Source organism: Rhinolophus sinicus, chromosome 3 (assembly GCF_057876585.1).
Source record: "Rhinolophus sinicus isolate RSI-liver-muscle chromosome 3, RSI-T2T, whole genome shotgun sequence".
NCBI classification, from domain to species: Eukaryota; Metazoa; Chordata; class Mammalia; order Chiroptera; family Rhinolophidae; genus Rhinolophus; species Rhinolophus sinicus.
This window is the reverse complement of record NC_142503.1, coordinates 59447479-59473405: the sequence shown is the minus strand read 5'-3', so window position 1 is coordinate 59473405 and position 25927 is coordinate 59447479. Positions and strand designations below refer to the sequence as shown.

Sequence of the window (25927 nt, the reverse complement as noted above, 5' to 3'; positions counted from 1 at the left end):
CTGCTGAGAAAAACTGAGGGTAACGACATGGAGTTTTAACCTTTAGAAAATATTATTCAATGGAAAATATCCAGGGTAGGGATTGACTACAGATATTGTAAGTGCTATAATGTCTGCTATTTAATTTTAAGTTTACTATAGGTTTTTTCAGTATTTTCAATACGTTTTTCTCATCTCCAAGTCACTCTAAACTTTCAAAGGAGGCTGGAAGACAATGCTTTCTTTAAGTGGCAGTTGGAGAAATCAAGTAAAAGGAACTGGGTTATAATATCTGCTACAGAATGAATGTTTTTGCCCAACCCCCGCCCAAATTCATATGTTCAAATCCAAACCTGCAATATGATAGTATCAGGTGGTGGGGCCTTTGAGAGATGACTAGGTAATGAGGGTGGAGCCTCATGAATGGGATTAGCGCCCTTATAAAAGAGACTCAAGCACTCCCTTGCCTTTTCTGCCATGTGAGAACAAAGCAAAAAGATACCCGTTTATGAACCAGAAAGTGGGCCTTCACCAGACACCAAATCTGCCAATGCGTTGATCTTGGGCTTTTCAGCCTCCATAACTGTGAGAAATAAATTTCTGTTGCTTTTAAGCCACCCAGTCTATGGCATTCTGTTACAACAGACCAAACCAACTAAGACAACATCTGAGTTAGACACCACTAAAAGAGGTAACAGATGAAACAGGTGGCATGATCAGCAGAAAAAGATTAGGACGAGAAATGACCGTGAATGTACAGGCCTCCTCAACACACACACACAAAAAACAAATCTTAGGTAGAACAAATGGACAGTCTACAGAAGATAGAATATGGATGGAATTACAGCAAATTTTATTTAAGTATCACAAGACAATGATACTAGGTAACATTGTGACAAATAATCAAAATATTAAACTATAATCTAGCAACCACAAGATTAATCAAATTGTAGCCATACCACATTAAATGAAATAATTCCAAATGCATTGTCATTTGATAATACTGTCACAGTAACAGTCCTTGGCCACCCAAGCTTCACATTTGCTGAAGGTTTCTAAAATAAAATAATAAGTTAAAAGAGGAAAGAATAATCATTTTACCAAAATTTCTCTTTCAGTAATTATTCAGATTATGAATAAACATACAAGAATACTTTTAATGCACCGATTAAGAAAATATATTCAAACTAAGTCAAGATGGCAAAGAAGTCCCAACAAGAATTCTTCAACAAAGTTTTGAAAATCATTAATCACTATTAAAATATAAATTATTATAATTAGAAGTAATCATGGGATAGTTATACTATATGTATTATAATCACTCTAATCTCATTATTAATATGACATAGAATTAAGCAGTATGAAAATCTATTCATACATGATTCTTTTCTTACACTATAGAAGGTGCTGAAATTTAATAATTAGTTATTCCATAAATTATAGAGCCAAATTAAAGATAAAAAATTAAAAAATACTTTTCTAATAAGTGTGGGAGAGTTGTCTGTAGCATTTCTATTGCTGCTCAACAGCAGCATTAAGGAATATAAAAAACAGTGTACAAAAGCAAAACTTGACAGTTTCAAGTATCATTTTTATAAAAATTTTAATCATACCGATATAATCATTCTAAAAAAAATAATCAATGCCCTTCAGATAAAGAACAGTGTTAGCAATCATTGCCTCAACCTATCATATCAACCCATAAAAGACAATTAAATATTAAACTAGTCAAGCATTTTTCCTAGGGGTACTATGAGTTTATTCTAAGGTTCAAGGACCTCCCACTTCCATGCCTGCTTTTTTGTATCCTTCCCCTTTGAACTCTGAAGTCACAGTCATTCTTTGTGCATCTGGTAGCCTGGGAAAGATAAAAAGAGAACAGGGCCAAAGGGAAGACAAGGTTTTCTTGAGCATCTGTCATGGCAATTCCTAGAAAAGCTGAAAGGATCCAAAAACTAGCTATAGGATCTTCTGAACAAGATTGTCTAAGGAATAACCAGACCATGAAATTGCCAAAGAGGTTTGCAGTTCTGGCTTCTATGAAAACTACCACCAGTCACCTAAATTGGCTTATCTCTATAGAAATAGATTTTTAAGTGTTGCGAGATTTTTATGAGTTTAAGGTTAAGGGGATTTGGGGGTGGGAGGGGGGGAGAGAAGCATTTACCTGTAATGTTAAGTAAAAAATAAAAGTTTCATCAGGCTCTGGTAAGTCATCATCACATACTGCTATGTACACTGTCCTATTTGTTTCTCCAACAGGTATAAAAGCTGCAGCATATGTGTCAAAAAAGTCACCGGTGTCATCTCCATATAGCTATCAAATGCAAAATATAGATAGTTCTTACAGTGTTAGGATAGGCCAAACTGATGCTAATTGGAGCAATCAACAGGAAAAAAACATGAATCAAATGGCACCAATGTTTATAGGTAGGATATACAAAACAAAACAAGTATTTGACAATGGATAAAAATCACCTTCAAAAAACATTATTAAAAAAATGACTCTACACAAAAACATTTGCTTGTGCTCTGCAAGGACAAAAAATCATTACATAGAAAAGTAGTAATTATAAAGGAAAGTAATGATGTGAATTTTTTTTTCTCTACCTCTTGACTGATCTGAAGTGGATTATAGCAAACTTAACAAAAAGACAAATTATAGCTAAAACTCTCCCAAAGAAGTGTTAAAAGTAGCCTGCCAAAATATATTAGGAAAATCAATTATTTTCCCTATCAATTTCAAACAAACTGCTCTTTCCAAAACTTTCAACCTGAAATTTTATTTATATTCTTCCACAACTCCAATAAAGACCCAATAAAGTATTTTAGCATTCCAAACTCATTAGTCATTATAAACCTTTTCCTTAACCTTTTAAGACCTCATTCTGTAATATTAGCATTACTAAGATTTTCAAGGGAACAATAATTATAAAGAAGCAACTTCTTGTGCAAATCTAAGTGAGATTTCTTTTGCCAAAGAACTCAAAATGAATAACTTAACTACTAGAATAAAACTATGATTTAGTACAAATAAAAAATGAAGGACATGTATAGTTAATTTTTAATCTTCATTTATAAAAATCGGTTAAGATTTAAATACTTGAGAAAACCAAGTAAGTTGTAAAGGGTGTTGGAAAACTTGTACTCATACCTTAATACAAAAAGTGGCACCATCTTTTATAAAACATTAAATATGAAGAGCCATTGAAACAAAAGGAAGAAACACAGTAATCCAACCCCCTAAAATCATTTAACAATCCAAAATAGGCAAAAATCAACAGATTTGTAAATAAATTCATCAGAGAAACATTTATAACAGCAAAAATTGGAAGCAACCTCAATGAAAAACAGTTGAGGAATGACTGGGAAATAATGACACATCAAGAAAAGTTGTGAAAATGATGAAGCAAACTGAAAATATTATGAGGCTATACCCAAAATTATAATGTAAAAGTTTATCAAGCAAAATATATACTCAAACTAAAATTTGGATTCAATAAATAAATATACAAATTAAAAACTAAAAGCAATGCACAACATTATAATATTGGATTCATTTCATAGTTTTTCCTTGTCTCTTTTCACAGTATTTCACAATGTGATAATTTAACCTATTGCTTAAAAACTTATGTCTGAAAACAAAAATTTCAAGTACACTGGGCCTCAAAAACAGCCATGTCCTTAGTGGTCACCTGACATTACGTTCTGGTTAAACATAAACACAGACGCATGCACACAGCATTCATTCAATAACTAAACTGTGTGCAAGATGAAGCCTGCATTAGTTTAACAAATTCTACTTAAGTTAATCTAATTTCTCCTAAAAAAGAGTTCTCCGACATAACTAAGGGTTTTTTAATTGCCATTTTTCACTTCTAAATATTTCATATATTTTCTTAAAGCCACCTGACAACAGACACAATAACAAGCAGAGATAACTAGAATCCAAACTACGCAAAATAAAATGTTCTTTTACTTAGAAATACTTGATATTGTTGTTTTTTAAAATAAATACATGAACATTTAAAAATGGTCAGTCTATATCTTTAAAATACTATTATTGTCAAGTGCACATGCTACTTTAATATAAAACTACTCAGAATCTCAAAGAGTTAAAAAAAAATTCTTGTCACTGAAAAAGAAATTTCATACCTATTTCAGTAAGAGTAGAACTATAATCATTTCTTACCGATACAATTGCAGTGACATTTGCTGGCTCTCCTATCCTTTCGATGACAAGACGAGTAACTGTTGTACTTGTTTCATTAACTATAAATTCTGTTTGTCCAGCAAATCTTATTTCTGTTTCTCCAAACACAAAAGGGATGAATAAAGCTGAAAGAAGATTTACTAATAAAAATGCAGAGGGCATCCCTATAAGAGAAAATAAAGATTTTGTTTGCAAATATCTAACGTATTTTCATTAAAGTGTGTTGTGAAGAGTTAGACAGTAAGTACCTAAGACATAAATACATCAAATATTAAGCCATCAATTCAAATGTGTGATCACAGAAATAAATGAAAAATCCCAAACTTTCTATGGTTCTCTTTTTGTTCTTTAACTACTTTTTATTCTTTAACTTATATGCCAAGATAATAGTTATAACAAGCCTTAAACTTATCTATTAAATTCAGTTTATTTAAAAAAAATTTGACACTTCAATTTATTCTAAGAAAAACCTACGGAGAGACATGGAAACAAATTAAAGCCCATCTTCACCCAAATGAAACTGTAAAATACAAGCAAAAACTAAAAACATTATCAAATGAATCAATAATCTTAATGAATTTATTCATCTATTTATTTGATGATCAAACAAATACAAGAGAACTCTGGAAACTGGTATATAAAGTAGTTGAAACTAAAACTTTATGCATAAGTTGATTTCTTAGTCAGGTCTACTTTTTCCTTAAATATGTTGTATTTGAGAATGCTTTTTAAGTTTTTAGTGATTGCAAGGAAATGCTAATCCTTTCAAAGCACACACATTTCCAGGACTTAAATTTCTCCAATTTTACTTGCTAAAATACACCACTTCTTAGAAAATGACCATGTTGCTTTAAAAATGAGCAAATTTCACAAAGTGTGTATTTCCAAAACTTCTGTTGTGTTCTTCTCACAATGTGCACGTTTATGAGTCATCAATATTGTTCCTACTTTCAGCACTGTGTGATTCAAGTGCTTTCAAAAGCACAACAGTGCAGTGGCCTCTTGAAAGCGCTGTTTTGTAATGTAGATGTACCTCTAAAAATGTGAACAATTTATCTCACGGATCATTAAGATTCCAATGGATTATGTGATCAGTCACACGAAAATAACAAGTTCATACATGTTAAAGGAGAGTTGCATTCCGTACTCTATGAACCAAAATGCTTCCTATTAATTTTTATCTTGGTCAAGAAGTAATAAAATTTTGATGTATGTGATATTGCCACGTGGCTACACATGGCTTTATATTTAGAAACCACCAAATATGTAAGTTATTGATATAATTTAGGGTTTAAATGCGATTTTCTCAGTCAAATATATTCAAACTATGCAGTCTGAGATTGTTTAATAACGTCTCACACGCTATGGATGCAGAGTTCAGATGGAGTCCGGGAAAGAGACACAGGCCAACAGGAACAGAGACTCTGGAGGATTAGGGAACTTTTTACACCTGAGCCTTCTAAGAAAGCCTGCACGGGGCTAAGGGTCTTGGGAAAAGAAATAAAATAGTTCTCCCTCACCAGATGCAAACTCTTCCTTGATTACTAGGCCAGGAACATTTATCAAAAGAAAGGAAATGGAAAATATAAGAGAAAGGAAAAAGGCAAAATTTGGGTGAGGCAGGAAATTGAGAGCAGTTCTGTGCTAAAGACAACTGAAGAAGATCTTTTGTGGAATTCTAAACCAGAATGATTTCATACCTCACTTCTAACAAATGGTGGGAAAGCAATGAACTAGGGATGGGAAAGAACAGAACAGAGGGGTTAGGAAGTAGCAACCTAGGCCTTGGATGTATAAGAAAAAGATCAACATTGGTCTATTGTGATTTTGAATGAAAAATTTCAATTCCCTGAACATTAGATGTGACAGAATCTTGAGCTGAGAGAACTGAGATCCCTGAAAAAGTTCTAAGTGAGAAAGAGTGAAAGTCAGTTTCAGCATGAGAAGGGGAATCATGAAGGACTGGGAACATCAATTCTCAAAATTTGTCCTGCATAAGATTCAACTCAGACCTTTGTTAAAATTCATATTCTCACACTCAGAAATTCAGATCCAGTGAGTTTAGGTTAGGCCCAGGAATGTGCATTTAACAGGCAGCTGGTTGATTCTAATGCAACTGATCCTTGGGATTCAGTTTGAAATACACTGTCCTAGAGTATGAGTAAGTGTGAGAAGTGTGTTATGGAGTGACCATACAATAGGCCACATTTGTAGCTTTAATTACTGAATTGTCCAATGCACTATGCTTGAACTTCCTGCAGACTAACTCATATATTTTTCTACGTATTACTATATTGCATTTTAAGATTCCTTATTTTCTAAAGAAAAACTATAATGACCTATAGAAAATAATCAGAACACCAAATACTTACATAGTGTTATTCTAGGTACTTTATATACAATAACACATTTAATCTTCACAACATCTCAATGAAGACGGTGCTAGAATCAATAGCCCCATTTTATTGCTCAGCAAACTAATGGACAGATTAGTTAACACAGGCAGTGATATTTAGCTAAGTAAGAGGCTAGGCAGGATTTGAATCCAGGAGTTCATCTTCAGTTTCTCTATCCAATGACCACACAATATTGCCTCTTACATTTTATTTCTACAAATCACGTATCTCCATCGTGAATAATACGGTAGATTGTTTATGCTACATGTTTCCAAGCATTCGAATATTTTAAACTCATGCACAATAACCAAAACTACCATAGAACTAATCATGAGTTTCCTAAAAGGTTGCACCTTATTGTGATGAACATTACATGTACTTAACTGAAACTACAGTTGTCTTTTGACTTTAAATATTTAACAATATCTTTTAATGTCAGGAACAATGAGCTCAAATGGTGTATGCTTGCAGTTTCCCAGGCAATTAGAGCTCCAAGATCTTGTGGTTAAGTCAGTAAACTTATTTTAAATTGGTGTACATCAGTGAGTTTTGAGATTATGCAAAATGAACAAACAAGCATGAATGGAAATGCCTCAAATTCTGTGACATCATTGATAATTGAATCTCCTCCGCTTTCATCTTTTCAACTTGTAAGAAAGGTTGAGGCAAAGCTGGCATTCAAAAGCAATTAAGAGATGAAGAAAAAGCTCTGAAAGTTCCCATTTGAATATAGGCATAATTACACAAATACTGAATAGTTTCATTTTCAGAGTAGCTAAGTACATTTTCCTCTTTTATACTAAAAATCTATAGACTTTGAAACTCCTATTAAACTCAGAGGACCAGGCATTAGGAATTAGCACAACACTTAAGTCTCATATCTATTCCAGGTCACTTTTTTCTCTCATTAGGTTTAATAAAAGTTTTATATGACCCATCAGACCACGTATTTTAAAACTCAGTACAATGAATTTCAAACATATGTTTAAAGATCATAATGTGTTTAATTTATAGTATGTCACAATTGTGACAAAATTATTTTAGCATTGAGTCATTCCTCTGCTCTGTAATGGTATGATAGTCCCATATTCAAATCCTCTCATTTCCAACTACCATCCACGTTCCCCTCACACCTCCCACTCTTGCTCAGTATGATTCAAAGGGAACCAAAACTGCTCCTGCCAATAGATTTCTTACCTCTTAATAGATCTCTTATTGTGCTAAAACAATGAGATCTAGATTACTTTCTTGCTTATTTCCTGAATTATACTATGAAGTTTTTAATTTTTTTTCAATTACAGTTGACATGCAATATTACATTAGTTTCAGGTGTACACCAGAGTGATCAGACATTTATATAACATATGAAGCAATCACCCAGATAAATCTAGTACCCATCTGACACATACATACCTTGTTTTCCCGAAAATAAGACCTAGCCAGACAATCAGCTCTAATGCATCTTTTAGAGCAAAAATTAATATAAGAGCTGGTATTATATTATACATTATATTATATTATATTAATTATATTATATTATATTATATTAAAGACCAGGTCTTATATTATAGTAAAATAAGACCAGGTCTTATATTAATTTTTGCTCCAAAAGCCGCATTAAAGCTGATTATCTGGCTAGGTCTTATTTTCGGGGAAACACAATAGTTATTACAATACTATTGACTACCACTTCTACTGATGGACACTTAGGTTGCTTCCATATCTTGGATATTGTAAATAATGATGCAATGAACATATATGTAGATGCATATGTCTTTTCGAAATAGTGTTTTGGGTTTCTTCAGATAAATACCCAGAAGTGGGATTACTGGGTCCTTCTTTGTCTCTTGTCACACCTTTGTTTTAAAGTCTACTTTGTCTGATATAAGTATTGCTATCTCAGATTTTGTTTTCGTTTCCATTTTCATGAAATATCTTTTTCCATCCCTTTACTTTCATTCTGTATGTGTATCTTTTGATCTGAAGTGTCTCTTGGGGTAGCATATGTAAGGATCTTGTTTTCTTTTCCATTCAGCCACCCTATGTCTTTTGATTGAAGCATTTAACCAATTTACATTTCAAGTAATTGTTGATAGATGTGTATTGCCTTTTGTTATTCATATTTATTTTCTCCTTCTTAAAGAAGTCCCTTTAACATTTCTTGTAATACTGATTTGGTGGTGATGAACTCCTTTAGCTTTTCCTTCTCTGGGATATACTATGAAGTTTTGATAGAGTCCTGACAGCTCATAGACACAAAGTCTTAGGTTCTTGGATTCTAGTAATCATATTCAGCCTACCCAATAAATCACCCAATTCTGTGAAAAATATATCAAGATTAAAATCAGGATTACATTAGGGTTTTTCCTACAATGCAAATTGGTTGCTTTCAGAAGAGCAGCTTACATTTTAGTGTAACATTTGTATACTGAGCACTTACTCTACATTGTGCAACCCCCTATGCTAATCGCTGAGGACACAAAGACCCCTAACATATGGTCCTTGGCCCCAAGATACTCACAAAGATGGGCATATGATTTAGGTCAGGCCCATCAAAGCCAACAAGCTTTATGTTTGCTTAAACATAAAGATGCAGATTCCCTCTACTGCAGGATTCAGGATTGTATTGATTGGGGCCAGTTTCCTCCAAAGCCTGAAATGAGGCCAAAACAACCAAACTGAGACAAGGGATGGAGAAGAGCCAAGTCTTTATAATCAATCTTAGGTTCCTGAATTAAGCTTTACACGGGACTTTCAGTTACTCAAGCAATTAATTACATTTTTTACTAGCCAGCTTTGCTTGGATTTTCTGCCATTTTCAACATCAATACTTATCCACTAATCTCCAATCTGTGACATTGTGAATGCATGTTAAGATATACCAAGTACAAGATCCTCCCTCCTCCACTGCCATTCAACAGACTGAATCATTTCTAAACATTTGTGAAATGTTTAGAAACACCACACGATCTATCTTTCCCATTCTCATGCAATTATTATCACCATTTGTTATATTTTCCCCTCCACCTCAAAATTGACAATGACTAGTAACGAAATTTAGAACATAGACATGCCAAAGATGTCTTCACAACAGACAAAACAGGACAGGAGCATACCACATTGACTCAGTGTTCTGAAAGTAGATGACAATGTAAAGAAAAACATAAGAATTCAGTTGGTTTTGCTGATTTTGCAGTAATCAATTTTCATTTAAAACCTTTCATCAATCTGAAAGTTAACTTTGTCTTTTTAAGTTTCAGAATAAATAATTATCTATCTGTGAGTGATAGGACAAGGTGAAAAGACAAAGACAATTAGCACAGCACTGAAGGGATGCATTGACCTTTTAGCTTCAGCTCTTGCCTTGTCAATGCTGTAGCATCTTCCCACGGTGTGACCACCAGGTAGGTAATTAATACTGAAAAGATGATCCCAATGGAGCAAGGTTTTCAAGTTTAGAATTACTTGAATTCTATTACATTTACTAAAGGGCATTCTAAAACTATAGAATTACTCCTGTGGAATAAGAGAAGTTTCATCATTTATATAATCAATTATTCAGACTCAAAGAATTCTTAATCTGTGGTATTTCTATTTGGTTAGTACTACAAAAAATTGACCTTTTCTTTCCTCCATACCAAAACAGAATTTAAATTTGCAACTTTCAAAAAAATCTAATGTTACAAATGGAAAAAACGCTAAATATTTTTAAATGATAAAGGAGATAGCCTCTTATAGTTATTCAAACTATATGTAATGTTTTTTACTTTTATCTTTTATTTAAGATTTTTTAGGAATATAGTTTTATTTTTATTCCTCTTTAAATAGCATATATACACGGCACAATATTAAAAAGAAACAAAAAGTAAACAATGAAACGTCTGCCTCACACCTACCCCCACCAGCCATATATGTCTTCTTCTCATAGTCAATCACAGTTAGCAACTTCATCTGTCTGTCTCAAGAGAAAATCTATGCATATATTAAGATGTATGTCCAGAGGAGAAAATCCCTGTCACAGTTTTGTTTTTTTCTGCATACAGGCTATAGGAATTAACTTTTTTTTTTTCCTGATGGTGGTTAATAGATACATACTATGCTTTGATGTAGACATTCATGATGGGAACACTTTATTGTATTCAATACACACCATCATCATTGTAGATCTCATCAATAAAATGGTGGCTTCTGTTGATTTTCACTATATCTATTGATTCACCGCCCAAGGAAAGGTAGACAAAATCTGGCAACTTACACTTTCCTAGACCACACATTGTCAAACCTACATTAATCAAGACGACTTGACCTCTACACCTAGAATACAAGAGTCATCCTGGGATGTCCCCTCCCCGCTTTACATCATTCTGGGATTCCCTTTTATTCTTTCCTGTGTGTTATCTCTTTTTAGTTGATTTCATGTTTTCTTCTTTCTTGGTTTACTTAGTATATTTACCTGTTCTGACAGAGAATATCCTCCAATAACTTCCTAAGAAAGGGTGTGAAGAATAAATGTTTCAGGTCTGATGTGTTAGAAATTATTGTGATATTAATCTTCTACTTAACTAATACTTTAATTAGATACAGAATTTTAGGTGAAAATAATTTTATTTCATTGTTTCGAAAGCTTTGCTCCATTGTTCTCTAACTCTTGGTATTGCTGTTAGGAAATCCAAAATCATTTTGATTCTAAAGTGTTGTATGTGTTTGCTTATTTGTGTTGTTCCCTCTCTGGAAATTTTTCTTTTTCCATTTTCCAAAAATTTTTCATTTTCCAAAAATGAAATTTGATTGGACTTTTCTTGGAATGGGTTTATTTTTGTCTATTAGCTGAGTGTTCAGTCCCCTTCAATCCGACACTCATCCTTCAGACATGGAAAATTATCCTATTGCACAATGATTTTGCCCCTTCCATTTTTACTTTCATCCTAAAACTCCTATTATTTAACATTGGTATTCTGTGACTGACACTCTCATTTTCTTATTTTTTATTCTAATTTCTGATTCTTTGATTTTTAACCTATTTTCTGAGAATTTAATTCATCATTAAATTTCACATCTAATTTTTTTTTAATTTATGCTATTGTGTTTTCAATTTCTAAGATTTAATGGTATCCTATTCTTTTTCCATTAATCCAATACCACCTGTGTTCTCTCAGAAAATATTTTTTTGTTTTTTTTTTTCAGTTTTCCATTCTCTTTGTAGTCTTTGTTACCTCTAAGTTGCTTTGTTATTTATTCTGAAATTTATCTTCTATGTAAGATTTCTTCAGATGTCTGGTAATTCTTGGTTATCTATAGAAAGTAGGAGACTAAAATGATAACTGAATGGTCTCCATATATGGATCTGTATATCTGTAGATGATTAAGAGACCAAAATAATAATTTGAAATTCTGAACAAATGTGTGAGAGAGTAGATTGTCAATATTGGGGGAAATGGGTAAACCTTTTATTAGAAAGTCTCAATTTCAGTACATCTAGAAAAGACTTTATCCTCAGGTTCATCAGGGTCCTCAAAGAAGATACAGATACAACTACAAAGACATCTGGGACCCAGGGCAACTTGAGAAAGGCACTGGTGTATGGGCAGTCAATAAGCATATGATCATCTAATTTCCTTTTTCTCCATGGATCCTCACCCTCACATCCCCAGTCAAAAAACCAATTTTACCGTTTCCAGAAAATAAACAGTAGAGTTGCAGGAGTGGGGGTGGGAGTCAACAACAGCATAGAATGGAATAGATAATGATTCTAGGACTCCAACTACTCCTGGAGCATCTGTTACTCTACCTATTTGCTCACCAATCACCAACAGTTACCAAAGCACCTGGTGCTACCACCTCCTATACCTTTGGAGTATTCTTCTTTGCAAATTTGGGTATTTCTTGGTCTGCTATCTCAGAGTTAAGTTGCTGTGGGTCTGCTACGCCAATTACTACTCATCCGTCTACCTTCTGGCTCAAAAACTACATTGCTGTTGTCTCCTCTTCTATCCTTGTGGGTTTATATAATTGGTTTTCTTAAACCCCTTTACTATAAAGTTTTAAGTGGTTTAGGTAGACCCACTATTAAAAGTACATATAAAAAGTTCATATTTTCGCCAATTTTCTTAAGTATTCAAGATTACTTTAAATCCTGTAATGGTTCTACAAAACAGTCTGTAGTCTCCCATTAAATGCTACAGTTTATTTTCACCACCTTCATATTTTCAGCTCACTAATTTTTTATTCATTCAACTGAGTTTGCATTAATCATGCGTTAGGAGTCAAAATACATTAGATCTAGTTCCAAACTGGGTGATGGATTCATGGGGGTCCACTATATTATTCCTTCTACTTCTGTATATGTTTAAAATTTTCCATAATAAAGAAAGCTTTTATAATAAAAAAAAATTGAAAAAATCTCTTAACGGTTCCTAACTGCACTTAAGATAAAATGCAAACTCCTTATCATGGACTACAAGACCCAGTATAAACAGATCCTATCTTTTGTATCAACTACCACTCTCCCCCTCATTTGCTAAGCCACACTGGTGTTCCAGATCCTTGAATGAGGCAAGCCCTTTGTCACATTTGTGTCACAGGTGGCTGATGCCAAGGCCTAAGACTGTTCTCTGCCACGCTCCACATGACCTTTACCCATCTTTTACATTTTTGCTTAAACGTCACCTCCTCACATTGACTTTTCTATTCTCTGCATGTATGTAACGAGGCTTGGCCTGTGAGATCCTTCTCTCAGCCTTTTGTTTCTTTCATTGCACTTATCATAACTTCCATTTATTCAGTCTCTCTCCTTAGAACAAAAAGACCTTCAGGGATGACTTTGCCCATCTTGGATACCTTTGCATTCTCAACACCTAGCACAGCCCTTGGCATATAATGGGCCCTCAAGATATGTTTATTTAATGAGAAAATGTGTGAATGGATAAATTAACTTCTTAAGGTAATAAGGCAGGGAAAGGGTGGTTGTTTAGCGCAGTTGGTGAGAGCACGGTGCTAATAACAACAAGGTTTCTGGCTCGATTCCAACATGGGCCACTGTGAGCTGTGCCCTCCTTAAAAAAATAAAAAATAAATAAAAATAATTTAAAAAAAAAAAGGCAGGGAAAATATGTCATAAAGGAAAGCAAGACACTCTCTTCAAACTTGCCTTATTTACTTTAGATTGGGCCAAATACAGTGGTCTTACTTGGACTTTGATTCCCATACCACAGTACAGACATAAGAAATGATCAATGTCGATGAGCCTTAAGAAAAAGTATCCAAAATATAAGGCAAAAATGCATGTGGCATGTACTTTCAATACCATACAGGGCACAGACCCATCCAAGACTTAAGGAAATGTACTTTGTTCAACTCAACAATTGTTTACTATTGATAAAAGGTTTCACTTAGTGAAGTTACATATAAATTTAGAAATTTTCATTCGGTAAATGTGCAAGATAATTTTTGTCCAGTGAAATAGTAATCTAAAGGTCACAGTTTTATTGCCCAATAGGATATTAACAAGTTTTATAACTAACCTAGAATCTTATATTAACATTCCTTTATTAATTTTCTTTAAGTAGTTTCTCAAAAAGGTCTTTGAACCAATGTTAACACCCTACTGGTTCTCTTACTAATGGACTGAATAAAATATTTGACATGCTCATTTTATATTTATATAAGACTATGTTTATAAACTTTTGTGAACATGCTTTAACACATTTTTTTTTTTCCAGAAGAGTAACCATGATAGAACAAATCACTCTGGCACACACATAGGATTTTGATTCGACAACAGCCAGTTCAATAAACAATAATACAGTTTGCACCAATACTTCCAGGAAAAGTAACAAGTCACTTAACACAAATGAGGTAAGTAAACACTTGACATAATACATAAAACCTTTTAAATAATGTATCTGGACTTCTGATTTCTATCTTATTTCCAAATATTTAACCCTGACATTTTCCATGAGACCATGTACTCCCATTTGTATGAGTCAGCAAACAAACAGATAACAAAAGCCATTCAACCTGCTCATATTTGGATTACAAATGCCCACCAAGGAACCTGTAAGAACAGTTCAATTCCAGAGCTACATGGGCCTCTAGAAAAATGCTCTCTCTTCCACTCTGGCAAAGCACAAAATGACAGGTTCATTGCACTAAAACCTCTAAGGAAAATTCAGAAGCAACAAAGTCAAGATTTGTTCACACAGCTGCCAAATCTGATTGTGTGAAAGGTAGCTCTGTCAAGGAGAAGACACACTTGCCTTTTTGCTCCTGTGTAACATAAGGAGCATGTGTGCAAACAAAGATTTCTTGAATCTCCATTAGATGGCACCCCTCCATCTTCAAAGGAATCAATAAACAATACTTAAAACTATGAACAGATTGTAAGAATTTAAAGATGGATTTTTGCCACCTATAACTCTTCACAAATATAATTTGTAATTCCTCATAAACCTCAAAGACAAGAGTCACAAAAGCAATTTTCTTGAAATTAAGATTTTATTGAAAACAGCTCTCATTAGTTATAGGCTCTCTTTCCTAAGATTCAGTATTTTCTTAAAAAAATAAAAAATAAAAATAAATCCCTCAGCCACTTTCTGTGTTTCTGCCTTCTACGAAGTCAAACAATTAAGTTCAACAACTGGTTGCAACGATGTTGCTAACCTTTTTTGATATCGGAGGGATTACTCATTATAAATTTGCACCAACTAGACAGTTAACCAAGTTTACTATTTGGAAGTGCTAAAAAGGCTGCATGTAAAAGTTAGATGACCTGAACTTTTCGCCAACAATTCATGGCTCTTGCATCACGACAATGCACCAGCTCACACAGCACTGTCTGTGAGGGAGTTTTTAGCCAGTAAATAACTGTATTGGAACACCCTCCCTACCTGATCTGGCCCCCAATGACTTTCTTTACCGAAAATAAAGGAAATATTGAAAGGAAGATGTTTTGATGACCTTCAGGACATCGAGGGTAATATGAGGACAGCTCTGATGGCCATTCCAGAAAGAGTTCCAAAATTGCTTTGAAGGGTGGACTAGGAGCAGGCGTTGGTGCATAGCTTCCCAAGGGGAGTACATACTTCAAAGGTGACTGCAGTGATATTCAGCAATGAGGTATGCTGCACTTTTCCAAGGATGAGTTTGTAAACTTAATTTTCCAACCTCATATACACACTTATTGAATATAATCTATTCCTACTGAAGAATATGGGTGCTTGTATTTTCTCAATGAATTATTTGCACTCATGACAGTTAAGGGAGAGCAGAAAGAGAAAGAACTTCATGTAATAAATCCAGAGGTTTCAACCTGGAAGAGGCATACAGACATATTTTGTTTCAGTCCAAACTGTATTTACAAAACAAAAATAATTTTTGCCAAAATTTGAATATTTTTGCATATTAAAAAATGGATTTCTACATTATTTTGAAAATTGGCAAATCTGAGTCCACATTTCTACCTGACATCAACTGGCTGAGCAGCAGCTGTTATCTAGACAAAGAATTTGCTCTCCTGTACCCTGCCAATTTCTCCTCAAACTAGGGTGAAAAAGGGATGTAAAATATTTCTTATATTCATGTCATTCAAAGGTGGAAAAACACACACAAGTGTGTGCCAACACATATACACGCACACTCACATGCAAACACACTCCTTATCTCCCAATGGTGTCTCAGGAATTTGATTTTCAGCACAACAGTAATGCATCGCCAGCAGTGCCTATTCAGGGATCCTGCCATAGATGCTATGAATTCTCTATCTAGACACTGCCAGTACCCCCAGTCATCTATAAATAGGAGACCACTATTGGCCTGGGAGTCAGACTTGGGCTCTACTTTCATCTCTGCCATCTTCCCAGCTTTGTGACATTGGACAATTCAACTCACTTCTCTGGGCCTCGAGTTCCCTCAACTGTTAAAGGGAGGAAAAAAGAACTACAGCATTAGAGTAGTGGTGAGGCACAAGGGAAGGAATCCATCCCAGTACACCATGAAAGGCCAGATTCCAGGCACTGGACCTTCAACATCCACATGGCCAAGAGACTAAAGGAAACAGGTTTGGGCATCGTAGACTGTCCCATGTGAGAACCATCCTTCAACTGACAGATGATTTTTATTATATTTCCTTCACCAATTACTTGAAGCAATTGTAACATCTCTAGCCTTGTCACTCACAAGCCATTTTCTAGCCATTAAGGATCTAAACTAGTCACCAGAATTCAGACTGATGAACTCGTTGGTTATTGCCAATCTTTATGGTGAAAAAAACTGCAGCAGGATCTATCAGCTGTGCCCTTAGAGTACACTGCCCTTAGAGTACTAGCTAGGCAACTTTAGGCAGTCATTGAATCTTGTGAGTCTACTTCTTTACCTTCAAAATGAAATAATAAGACTACTGACCTTATCTGGCTAGTTAGACTTGCATTTATTTACCAGGTCCACAAGTTTTCTATTTTCTAATTCATTTATAGCTTCTTTAATCTTTATCAATTTCTCTATACTGACTGGTTTATTATATAGTATTTCTGTAATTCATAAACTGAACACTACTTTAGTTTTCATTATTACTTAATCCCTAAAGCTATGATTTTGCTCCAAGCACAGTCTTGGCTGTATCTCATAGGTTCTGACAAGCTGAGTTATTGCTGTTATGATAGTCTAAAAAGTGTTACTGCAGTTATCAGCCCTTTGTAACACAAGGATTATTTAGAAGAATTGAGTTTTCTCTTGTTTCCAAGTAGAAGGGAGGTATTTTTAATTTATTATTTTTTATGTTTTAATAAAAAGTAGGCTTTTATTTAATTTTGTTCATAACGTTCTATTTTCTGATGATCATTTTCACTTATTAACATTGACACAAAGCAGAATTGTGTGAAGTTAACAATGGTATGTGAAAATAAATAAACCTTTTGTTCCTTGGTCTTGCCTGAATTTTGTCAAGGTAAAGTAGTTTCTTTAAAGTGACAACACTGGCTAACTACATGATGTTCAGATGAATTGGGTAAATAATCTTCTAAGATGATTTATGCTCCCCCTAAGTAATTTATTTTTCCCATTTGTAAGGTATTTATGTGCCATGCGATCTACTATCACTGCCAGGAGCCATTTTCCTAACTTAAACAAAATATTTTTTACATACTCAATCCCTTCAATTAATAATTTTCAAATTTTCCACAGGGCCCCAAGAACTATACAAAATTCTAATGTAAAAACAAAAGCTTCAATATGAAACCAAAACATCTGAACACCCTTTACTCTTCCAACTTGTACAATCCTCCACAACTTTGAAACTTGTAAAACTTAAGCCTGTATTGCAAATATTTCCATCCCCGGAAGCTTGAAGCCAATGACTTTACAATATTAATTCATTTCTCCATCTGTCTAGCACACATTAAACGTGTAAGAAATAGATTTAATGCCATCTCAGTATGCTATAACGTTTTGTCAATACACTTGTATCGCTAAGGAAAATCACTGAGATTGAGCTTTTCTCACTCTCCAATTACATTCAGTGGTTTACAAATAAAAAGTATCATGATAACACTTAAAATCCATTTTTGATAAATCTCTTTAATGCTTGGTAAGATTAAAAAAGTATATCAAGCAAGTGAAAATTTCTAAATGCTAAAATACTCTTCACTGAATCCAGCAAACACTGTTAAGCACCTTCTGGCAGTGCCACTAACTCCAGACTAAATTCAATTCACGCTGGTTGTTTTTTACAGATCAAAATGTTAATAACATCTATCAGAACATTTAAAAATTCTATGTCAAAGTTTGAAAGTTTTCCACTTCAGGGAAAGTCTAGGAGTTTATCAATAACAGATCATTGAGATGGGTCTGAGCTGTATGAAACATTTTGGAAGATCTGAGTTTTAATTTTAAATAAAATATTTATGAAGTTTAATACATCTTTACAGAGAAGAAAATACCTAATAATATATTGACTTTACTCTTTGTTGCTTTTATAAACATGCTTTATATCTGCGCTTTTCTCAAAACATTCACTCTAACTCATCTAATGTTTTTCTTTTACCTTAAATTCCCACTATTTTGGTTTTTCAGTCATGATATACTGCCTACATATATTCTAAAATTAAATATTGCTCTTCATTTCTTCCTCTTAAATGACATTTTGTTTGTTTGTTTTAAATGTGGCCCAAACTCTGTTTCAGTACTATGCTGGGGATTTTGAGGGAGGGGGGATGACAGGGTTAAATTTTATTAAAATTTTCTTATGGCTGATTGTAATGAAAAATACTAATGCCTTGGAATCTTCAGTATGTAACAAGTACGAACTAGTACACAACATCCACTATGCAAATGTATCACTGTGTTGTTATTTCTCCAAATTAAATTAAATCCTCCTCCAGACACTATACACCATGCTGGAAGGAAATCTAGTTTTACCTCTTGGAGGTCCCCTACTTGTATGCTTCAAGAATACCAGTGGCTGATGCATTCCTAAAGGAGGTCTGGTGTCTCCCAGACTACAGTGTTCCAGGTGCCACTGAGCCTCAGGACCGGGGGCCCTGTCTGAATTGGTCCTCCTCCATCTGCCGGGCCTGCTGCTCAGGCAGTGGCCCTTGCGCCACACTGGCCCCAGCTCTGGACCCAGGTCAGCACTACCTTTCAGAGATGGGCCTCACTGCCTGTAGCACTCCTTTAGTGCTCTCTTCTGCCCGTGGAGTCCCTACCCAGCACTGTCCAGCTACAGAGTTTGGTGCCAAGTCCTTTCAAGAGCTTAGTCTTTTCGTCCATGCACACAAGTTTGGAAGGGCTTACCGGAAACCCATGGGTGGTATATGGACCCTACTGATGTGCTATGCTGTGTCTAACATTCATTCATCATTTGATGACATTCAAAAAATATTTACTGAGTCTCTACGTGCCAAGCATTGTCTAAGGCTTGGGGATGCAGCCGTAGACATGACCAAAATAAAGACATTAAAACAGAGTTTTATCTTGAGTGTTTTCCTAGGTAAAGAAAAGGTAAATTCTCCTTAGATCAGTTTTTACCTCCCAATTATACCCTCCACACTGATATGTGAACAGTTACTGGAAAATAAATTGTACATATTAATACATTCGAAACTAATGTTTCTTCTTCTTTTCTTCCATTACTGGATCAGAATGCCCATCTGTAATAACTGTGCACTTTTAAATTTTTATAATATTACAAACACTTAAGGGATTTTATTTCCTTTCCCTCAAAACTCTCTTCCTCCATCTCCACAGATTGTCTCCAAATATGGAACACCCATACTCCTCTCAAAGAATAAACCAACATCTATGTTTCTGATCACCTTCTTTTATGGTTAAGACTACTCTTATTAATCTCGCTACCATTTCTCTTCTCTCCCTTCCTCCTTTCCTTTCTCCACTCTCCCTGTTCCCCAAGTGCAGTCTTCTTACCTAACAAACAATTCCTCATCCTCAGCCTTGCTTAATCTTCAAGCTTCTACCTCAAATCTACCCATCCCTTCAATATCAAATTTAAACTTCCCTTGGAGCAATCTTAGTTTTCCCAGTCCCTATAAAAGACTGCCATCTCCAACTCTTAAATTTTCACATAAGTTCCAACAAGTATTTCACCAAGTGTGTTCTATGCAATGCTATGCCCACATTTTGACCAGACTAAAGAATTATGTTGAGAATTATGTTTAGGAAATAAATGTATATGAATACTATATATACTTTCTTAAATATTCAAAATACTTAAAGCATATCATAAGCACCAAGAAGGCCTAAACATGGAGTTAACTTTATTTAATCCATCATTTCCCAAACCTATCATCATCACAGAACAATTTTCCCTTATTGATACCTAATTACATCTGGCAGAACTAGACCCATATTGTCGCTGCCTAGACACTGTCATCTAGTTCCCCCCACCCCCAGTTTGTAGCAAACTATTTTCACTGTAGTAGGCAATAATCCTTGTTAAATAAAGCCCCGATCCTACATGTTCAGCTTGAGACACTTTCAAATGACTGCAGGGTATCTCCATACAGAAATTCTACCACTCCTTCCAACCTGTCTCAAACCAAAACTAAGTGCTGCGGGTCCCGACATCTTTTCCTTGGTCCCCTGCCTCTGCCTACCCATAACCGAGATGAACTGAGCACCTCTCTCATAAAGCACTTATCAATATATTATTCCTTGACTTATAACTACATCCCTCATCTTCTACACTTTAGTCTCAAAAAGGGGTGACATGCTTCATTTATCTTTGCATCCTCCTCTCCATTTAATCTTATCCCAAATCATGATCAATACATTTTTATTATTTTAAAGAAGAAATTGTATTACTCAAACTTCACACGTTTTGCGGTCACAGTGCCTAGGGTAAATCCAGGCTCCGCCCTTACCATCTGTGTTGGCTTGGGGAATGGCTTGGTAGCTCTAAAACTCAGTTGTGTCTCTAAGCCTATTTCTCATGAAAATGTGGTATTAAATCATCTATCTCAAAGGGTAGTCATGAGGATTAGATAATATATGTAACACTCTTAGCACATTATCTAACTTATAGCAACCACATGATAACTGTGCATTTTATTAATTCACCCAATTTATATTAACAAAACCATAGCTTCCACCAGGATATATATATATCAAGAGCTAGGGCTCTATGTTGAAATTATTTTTAGAAACTAAAACAGGAATTCACATTACAACTTACTGATTAGTTAACTTTTAAAATCATTTACAATTCCCTAATAGCTATGTAATAATGAGCCATTAGCAGTTATGCCTTTCCTTTAGCAGTTATTTCCTTCCTTTCGTTATTTTAGCCCTTTAAATTGGTTTGCTTGACCCTTCTGCAATTCAAGGTGAGCAATTTATTTTGCCTTTAATATAGCAATACCAGTAGACAATCTTTGGGTAAAGACCTATTTTTTAAGAAATAATATATCAGAGCGATGTGAAGTCACTGAAAATCTATAAAAATATGTATAGGCTTGAGAAAATGTTCAAGGGTAAAAAGTAAGAAAACTGCAAATTTACACATAACATTTTCACTTTTTAAAAATTAAAATAAAACACACAAGTTGGCCGGCCTGGTGGCTCAGGCAGTTGGAGCTCCATGCTCCTAAAGCAGAAGGCTGCCAGTTCAATTCCCACATGGGCCAGTGGGCTTTCAACCACAAGGTTGCTGGTTCAACTCCCCAATTCCCACAAGGGATGGTGGGCTCTGCCCTCTGCAACTAAGATTGAACATGGCACCTTAAGCTGAGCTGCCGCTGAGCTCCCAGATGGCTCAGTTGGTTGGAGCGCAGGCTCTCAAGCACAAGGTTGCGGGGTTCGACTCCCGCAAGGGATGGTGGGCTGCACCCCCTGCAATTAACAACGGCAACTGGACCTGCAGCTGAGCTATGCCCTCCACAACTATGATTGAAAGGACAACAACTTGACTTGGAAAAAAAAATCCTGAAAGTACACACTGTTCCCCAGTAAAGTCCTGTTCGTCTTCCCCCAATAAAATCTTAAAACAAACAAACAAACGAAAAACCACACACACACAAGTATCCATTTCTCAAGTAACAGTAGTAAAATGAAAGTATAACATGACTGATGTGAGTCTCCTACTATAGCAAGATGGAATCAAAGTGCATTATTCTACTCAAAAAGTAGATGCAAAAAGTAGATGGGACCACTTGTAACAGATTCCAGATAGCTGCAAATTCTTTGCTATTCCTCTCCCATTGAATCTGGGCTTTAATGATTTTCTTCGCCAACAAAAGGCAGCAGAGACATAATATTCTGGGTCTTTCGAGGCTAGGTCATAAGAAGTATTGAAGCCTGTGCCCAGTCCTCTTGTAATGCTGGTCCCAACAGAAGACAATCACAACACAAGACACCTGACAACCTTGAGACCACCATGTTTTGAGGAAGCCCAAGTTAGCCACATGAAGAGGCTGCATGGAAAGAGATACCTGGACAGCTTCCAGCTGTCCCCATGTCATGTTCAGACATGACATCACAACCCCGACACCAGACATGTGAGTGATTAAGCATCAGATACTTGCATCCTCACCACTATCTGGCTGCAATTCTATGGTGGACTCTAAGCAAGAAAAGCCCAGCTAAGCCCTTCATATCCCAGAACTAAGAGATCATCATAAATTTCAGCCATGAGTTTTAGTGTGGTCTATTTATGCAGCAATAGGTAACTTAAACATCTCTCTTCATGATCCTGTCATTTTAATATACATTAATTCTCCCAATCAAGTATGTCATTTTAATTCATATTTATGTAAAATAATAAAGACTATCATATTACGAAATATCAGAGAATATTTAAATGAATTTTATGGTGTAATATGTTAATCTAAAATAAAATGCTTTACATAAAAAATAAATACTAAACATACACATACATTTATGTATACAAATGAGTATGCACATAGAAAAGAACTGGAAGAACAGTGGCCAACCTTTAGTAGAGAGAAGTTTCAGGTAATTTTGCTCTCTTTGTGTTTTTCTAGATTTTCCACAGTTTCTAACTGAATGTTTTACTTTGGTCATTTCTGATGCTGTTTTTATAAAGCAGAATACCAAGAATTAGAACTCTGAACTACACCCTAAAACTAAGGTCATTTAGGACCCCAATTCTAACACTTGAATTGTAGATATAAACCCTCAGGGATTAATTACAACCTTATAATTAGAATTATATGAATATATTATCAACCCATTATCAAAACAGGGAACTTCAGAATATGTTTAGTACTGAAGTGTTTTTATAAAAGGCAGAAATACCATTTAATCAAAACAAGAATATAAACAAATCTCTCACCATTTTGGTACTTTTTCTAAGCTGTTTTCTTCTTTACCTTCCATTCTCCATTTCCTACTTTCAGCTGCAGTACATTACTTGAGGAGAGAACATACAGTCCCCTCCAACACATGTATTTCACGTCCTTCTATGAAATCCTTTATACCTAAAACTTACCTTTGAAGAAAATTTTAAAGAGAATTCACAAGTGAAAGGAAGCCTTTCATAGAATTCATTGTGTGCATCAACTGCAGTATCTTTCATCTCTTGACTTTGCCTTAAAAGATATGGTGCCATAAACTGAAATATAGGGAGTCTTTTTTAATAAAGCAATGACTCCCTCAGACCAGTGTCTTTTATTATTTTGCCTTTGATCAATGTGTCCAGGGCACAGAATACTTTGAAGTTATACCACCCACTCTGTTCTCTCTATCATGGTAATTGTCCCTTCATTTAATATAAAATTCAGACGAATCCACTGGTTTTTTAAAAAAGATAGCTGTATCATTTTCCTTTGTATTTTTTTACAATTCATGAAAGATACTTTTTGTTTATTTTCTTTCTTCCAGCTTTACATTTTAACTTGACCCTATTTTAAATCCAGCGTTCCTTTTAAGTTTAGCAAAATCAACTAAGAGGATTGAAGTTATTAGAAGGTAGTCTAAGAGTGAAAGTTTTACAAAAGTTGGCTTACTTGAATTTCTCTTCTAACTTGGACTTGTTTTCCCATTACCAGAGCACATGCCCTTCCACTCTAAATATCTCCCATTTACCTAACTTCAGTTCCCTCCTATAATTCTTTAAATATTTATTTGTAGTTTAGGATATACTGGAAGGATAGCAATACAAAAAGTGACCGAAAGGGCAGGTGGTTCCTTCCTTCTTCAGGAGTCATTTTCTCCTGTGGCTTCTTGATGTCACATTCATCTGGTTTTTCTTCTCACTCACTAAGTACTTTTCAGCCTCCTTTGCTGGATCCTTGTCTTCTTCCTGATGTCTACGTAGAATATTCCAGTTTCCAGCCCCAGACCTCTTCTCCATCTATACTTGATCTCACTGTGATCTCATTCACCTCACTGCTTTAAACATAGTCTTCCAAATTTACATCTCCAGCCAAACTTCTCCCCTAAATTCCAGACTCATATATTCAACAGACTACTTTATACCTCCAGGAGTAGATCATTTTAAACCTAATTTTTATTTTTGAAACATATGACATTTGCATGAATCCAAGCTTAAACCTACATAACCGGCCAGCCCGGTGGCTCAGGTGGTTGGAGCTCTGTGCTCCTACCGCCGCTTTGATTCCCACATGGGCCAGTGAGCTGCGCCCTCTACAGCAAAGATTGTGAACAACAGCTCTCCCTGGAGCTGCACAGCCGTGAGCAGCTGGAGGTCGGCGTGAGTGGCTGGCAGCCAGAGTGGGTGGCTGGCAGCCGGCGAGAGCTGCCAACCGATGACTGGCAACCGACTGCCTCAGCCGGGGGGAATGCAAGGCTCATAATACCAGCATGGGCCAGGGAGCTGTGTCCTACACAACTAGACTGAGATACAATGGCTTGAACCGGAGTGTTGGGGGAGGCAGAAGAAAGGGGGAGAAAAACCTACATAACAAGGTATATTCAGAGAATTCTCACTTTCATCCACCTATTCCTTTTCTTCTCCTATAGATAACCATTTTTACTAGCCCTGGATTTATATTGCTAATGTTTCTTTTGCAAATGCAACTATACGTAGGCAAACAAACTGAAACAAATAGCCATATATCAAGTGGTGATGTAATCACACAAACAAAATAATTATTTCTAGTGGTTTTCAAACATACTATTTTGACTGTCTTCCTTTAGAATAAATTCTAAGGATAAATACAAGTACAAAGAAAGCTTGTACTTATACTCATTCAGTGTTCTTATTGTCAGTGGAAATATTGGTATTATGTTTAAACTAAATGTTTATATTGTGGAATATATATTTTGGAACAATATTTTATATGCTGCAAATATACATTTTGAAAGTATACATATTGTAGGATGGTGCAAATAATAATAAGTAATTACATAAGAGAAAAAGAATGACAAAAATAAAAGAAAATATGTAAAGTCTCTATAAGGTTAAACTTAAATTAAAAACATCAGTATCACCTCAGACATTTTTCTTTGTAAAAATACGTATTTCCTGACTGTCCATTAAAAAGCCTTAGAAGTAATGACAACTCAGTAACAGTAAGCATCACTAGTGCCTACATTTTCATCTTTAAACACCATTCCCCACTAAAAGGAATCAGAGCTCCTTAGAGAAACAACTGATGTCTGGAGAGAGAAATGTGGAAAATGAACCTGAACATCTTGCACCAGCAAAGAAGCTATTAATGGGGTCAAGTAAATGGGGCATAAAAGGAATATGAAAGTGTTCCCATTAATCAAAGACTAAAATTTATGCACACGTAAAAGTACAATGATTGCAACTGTCTGAAAGACATAGCACATACTAATCCTTATGTTCATAAGGAAACAAAAATCAATCTACCTCGCTATCACATTGGTCACCACTGAAAGCAACTAG

The 25927-nt window shown here is 35.0% G+C and overlaps 1 protein-coding gene across 1 annotated transcript in view; it reads right to left on the bottom strand.

Annotated features, from left to right (window-relative positions):
- ADGRV1 (adhesion G protein-coupled receptor V1) overlaps positions 1-25927 on the bottom strand; it is a 503930-nt gene that overhangs the window by 461606 nt on the left and 16397 nt on the right. The window contains exons 2-4 of the mRNA XM_019734240.3: positions 4172-4356; positions 2147-2296; positions 939-1034 (exon numbers count right to left, since the gene is read on the bottom strand). Coding sequence (XP_019589799.3) covers positions 939-1034; positions 2147-2296; positions 4172-4356 — 431 coding nt within the window. The remainder of the gene's footprint in view (positions 1-938; positions 1035-2146; positions 2297-4171; positions 4357-25927) is intronic.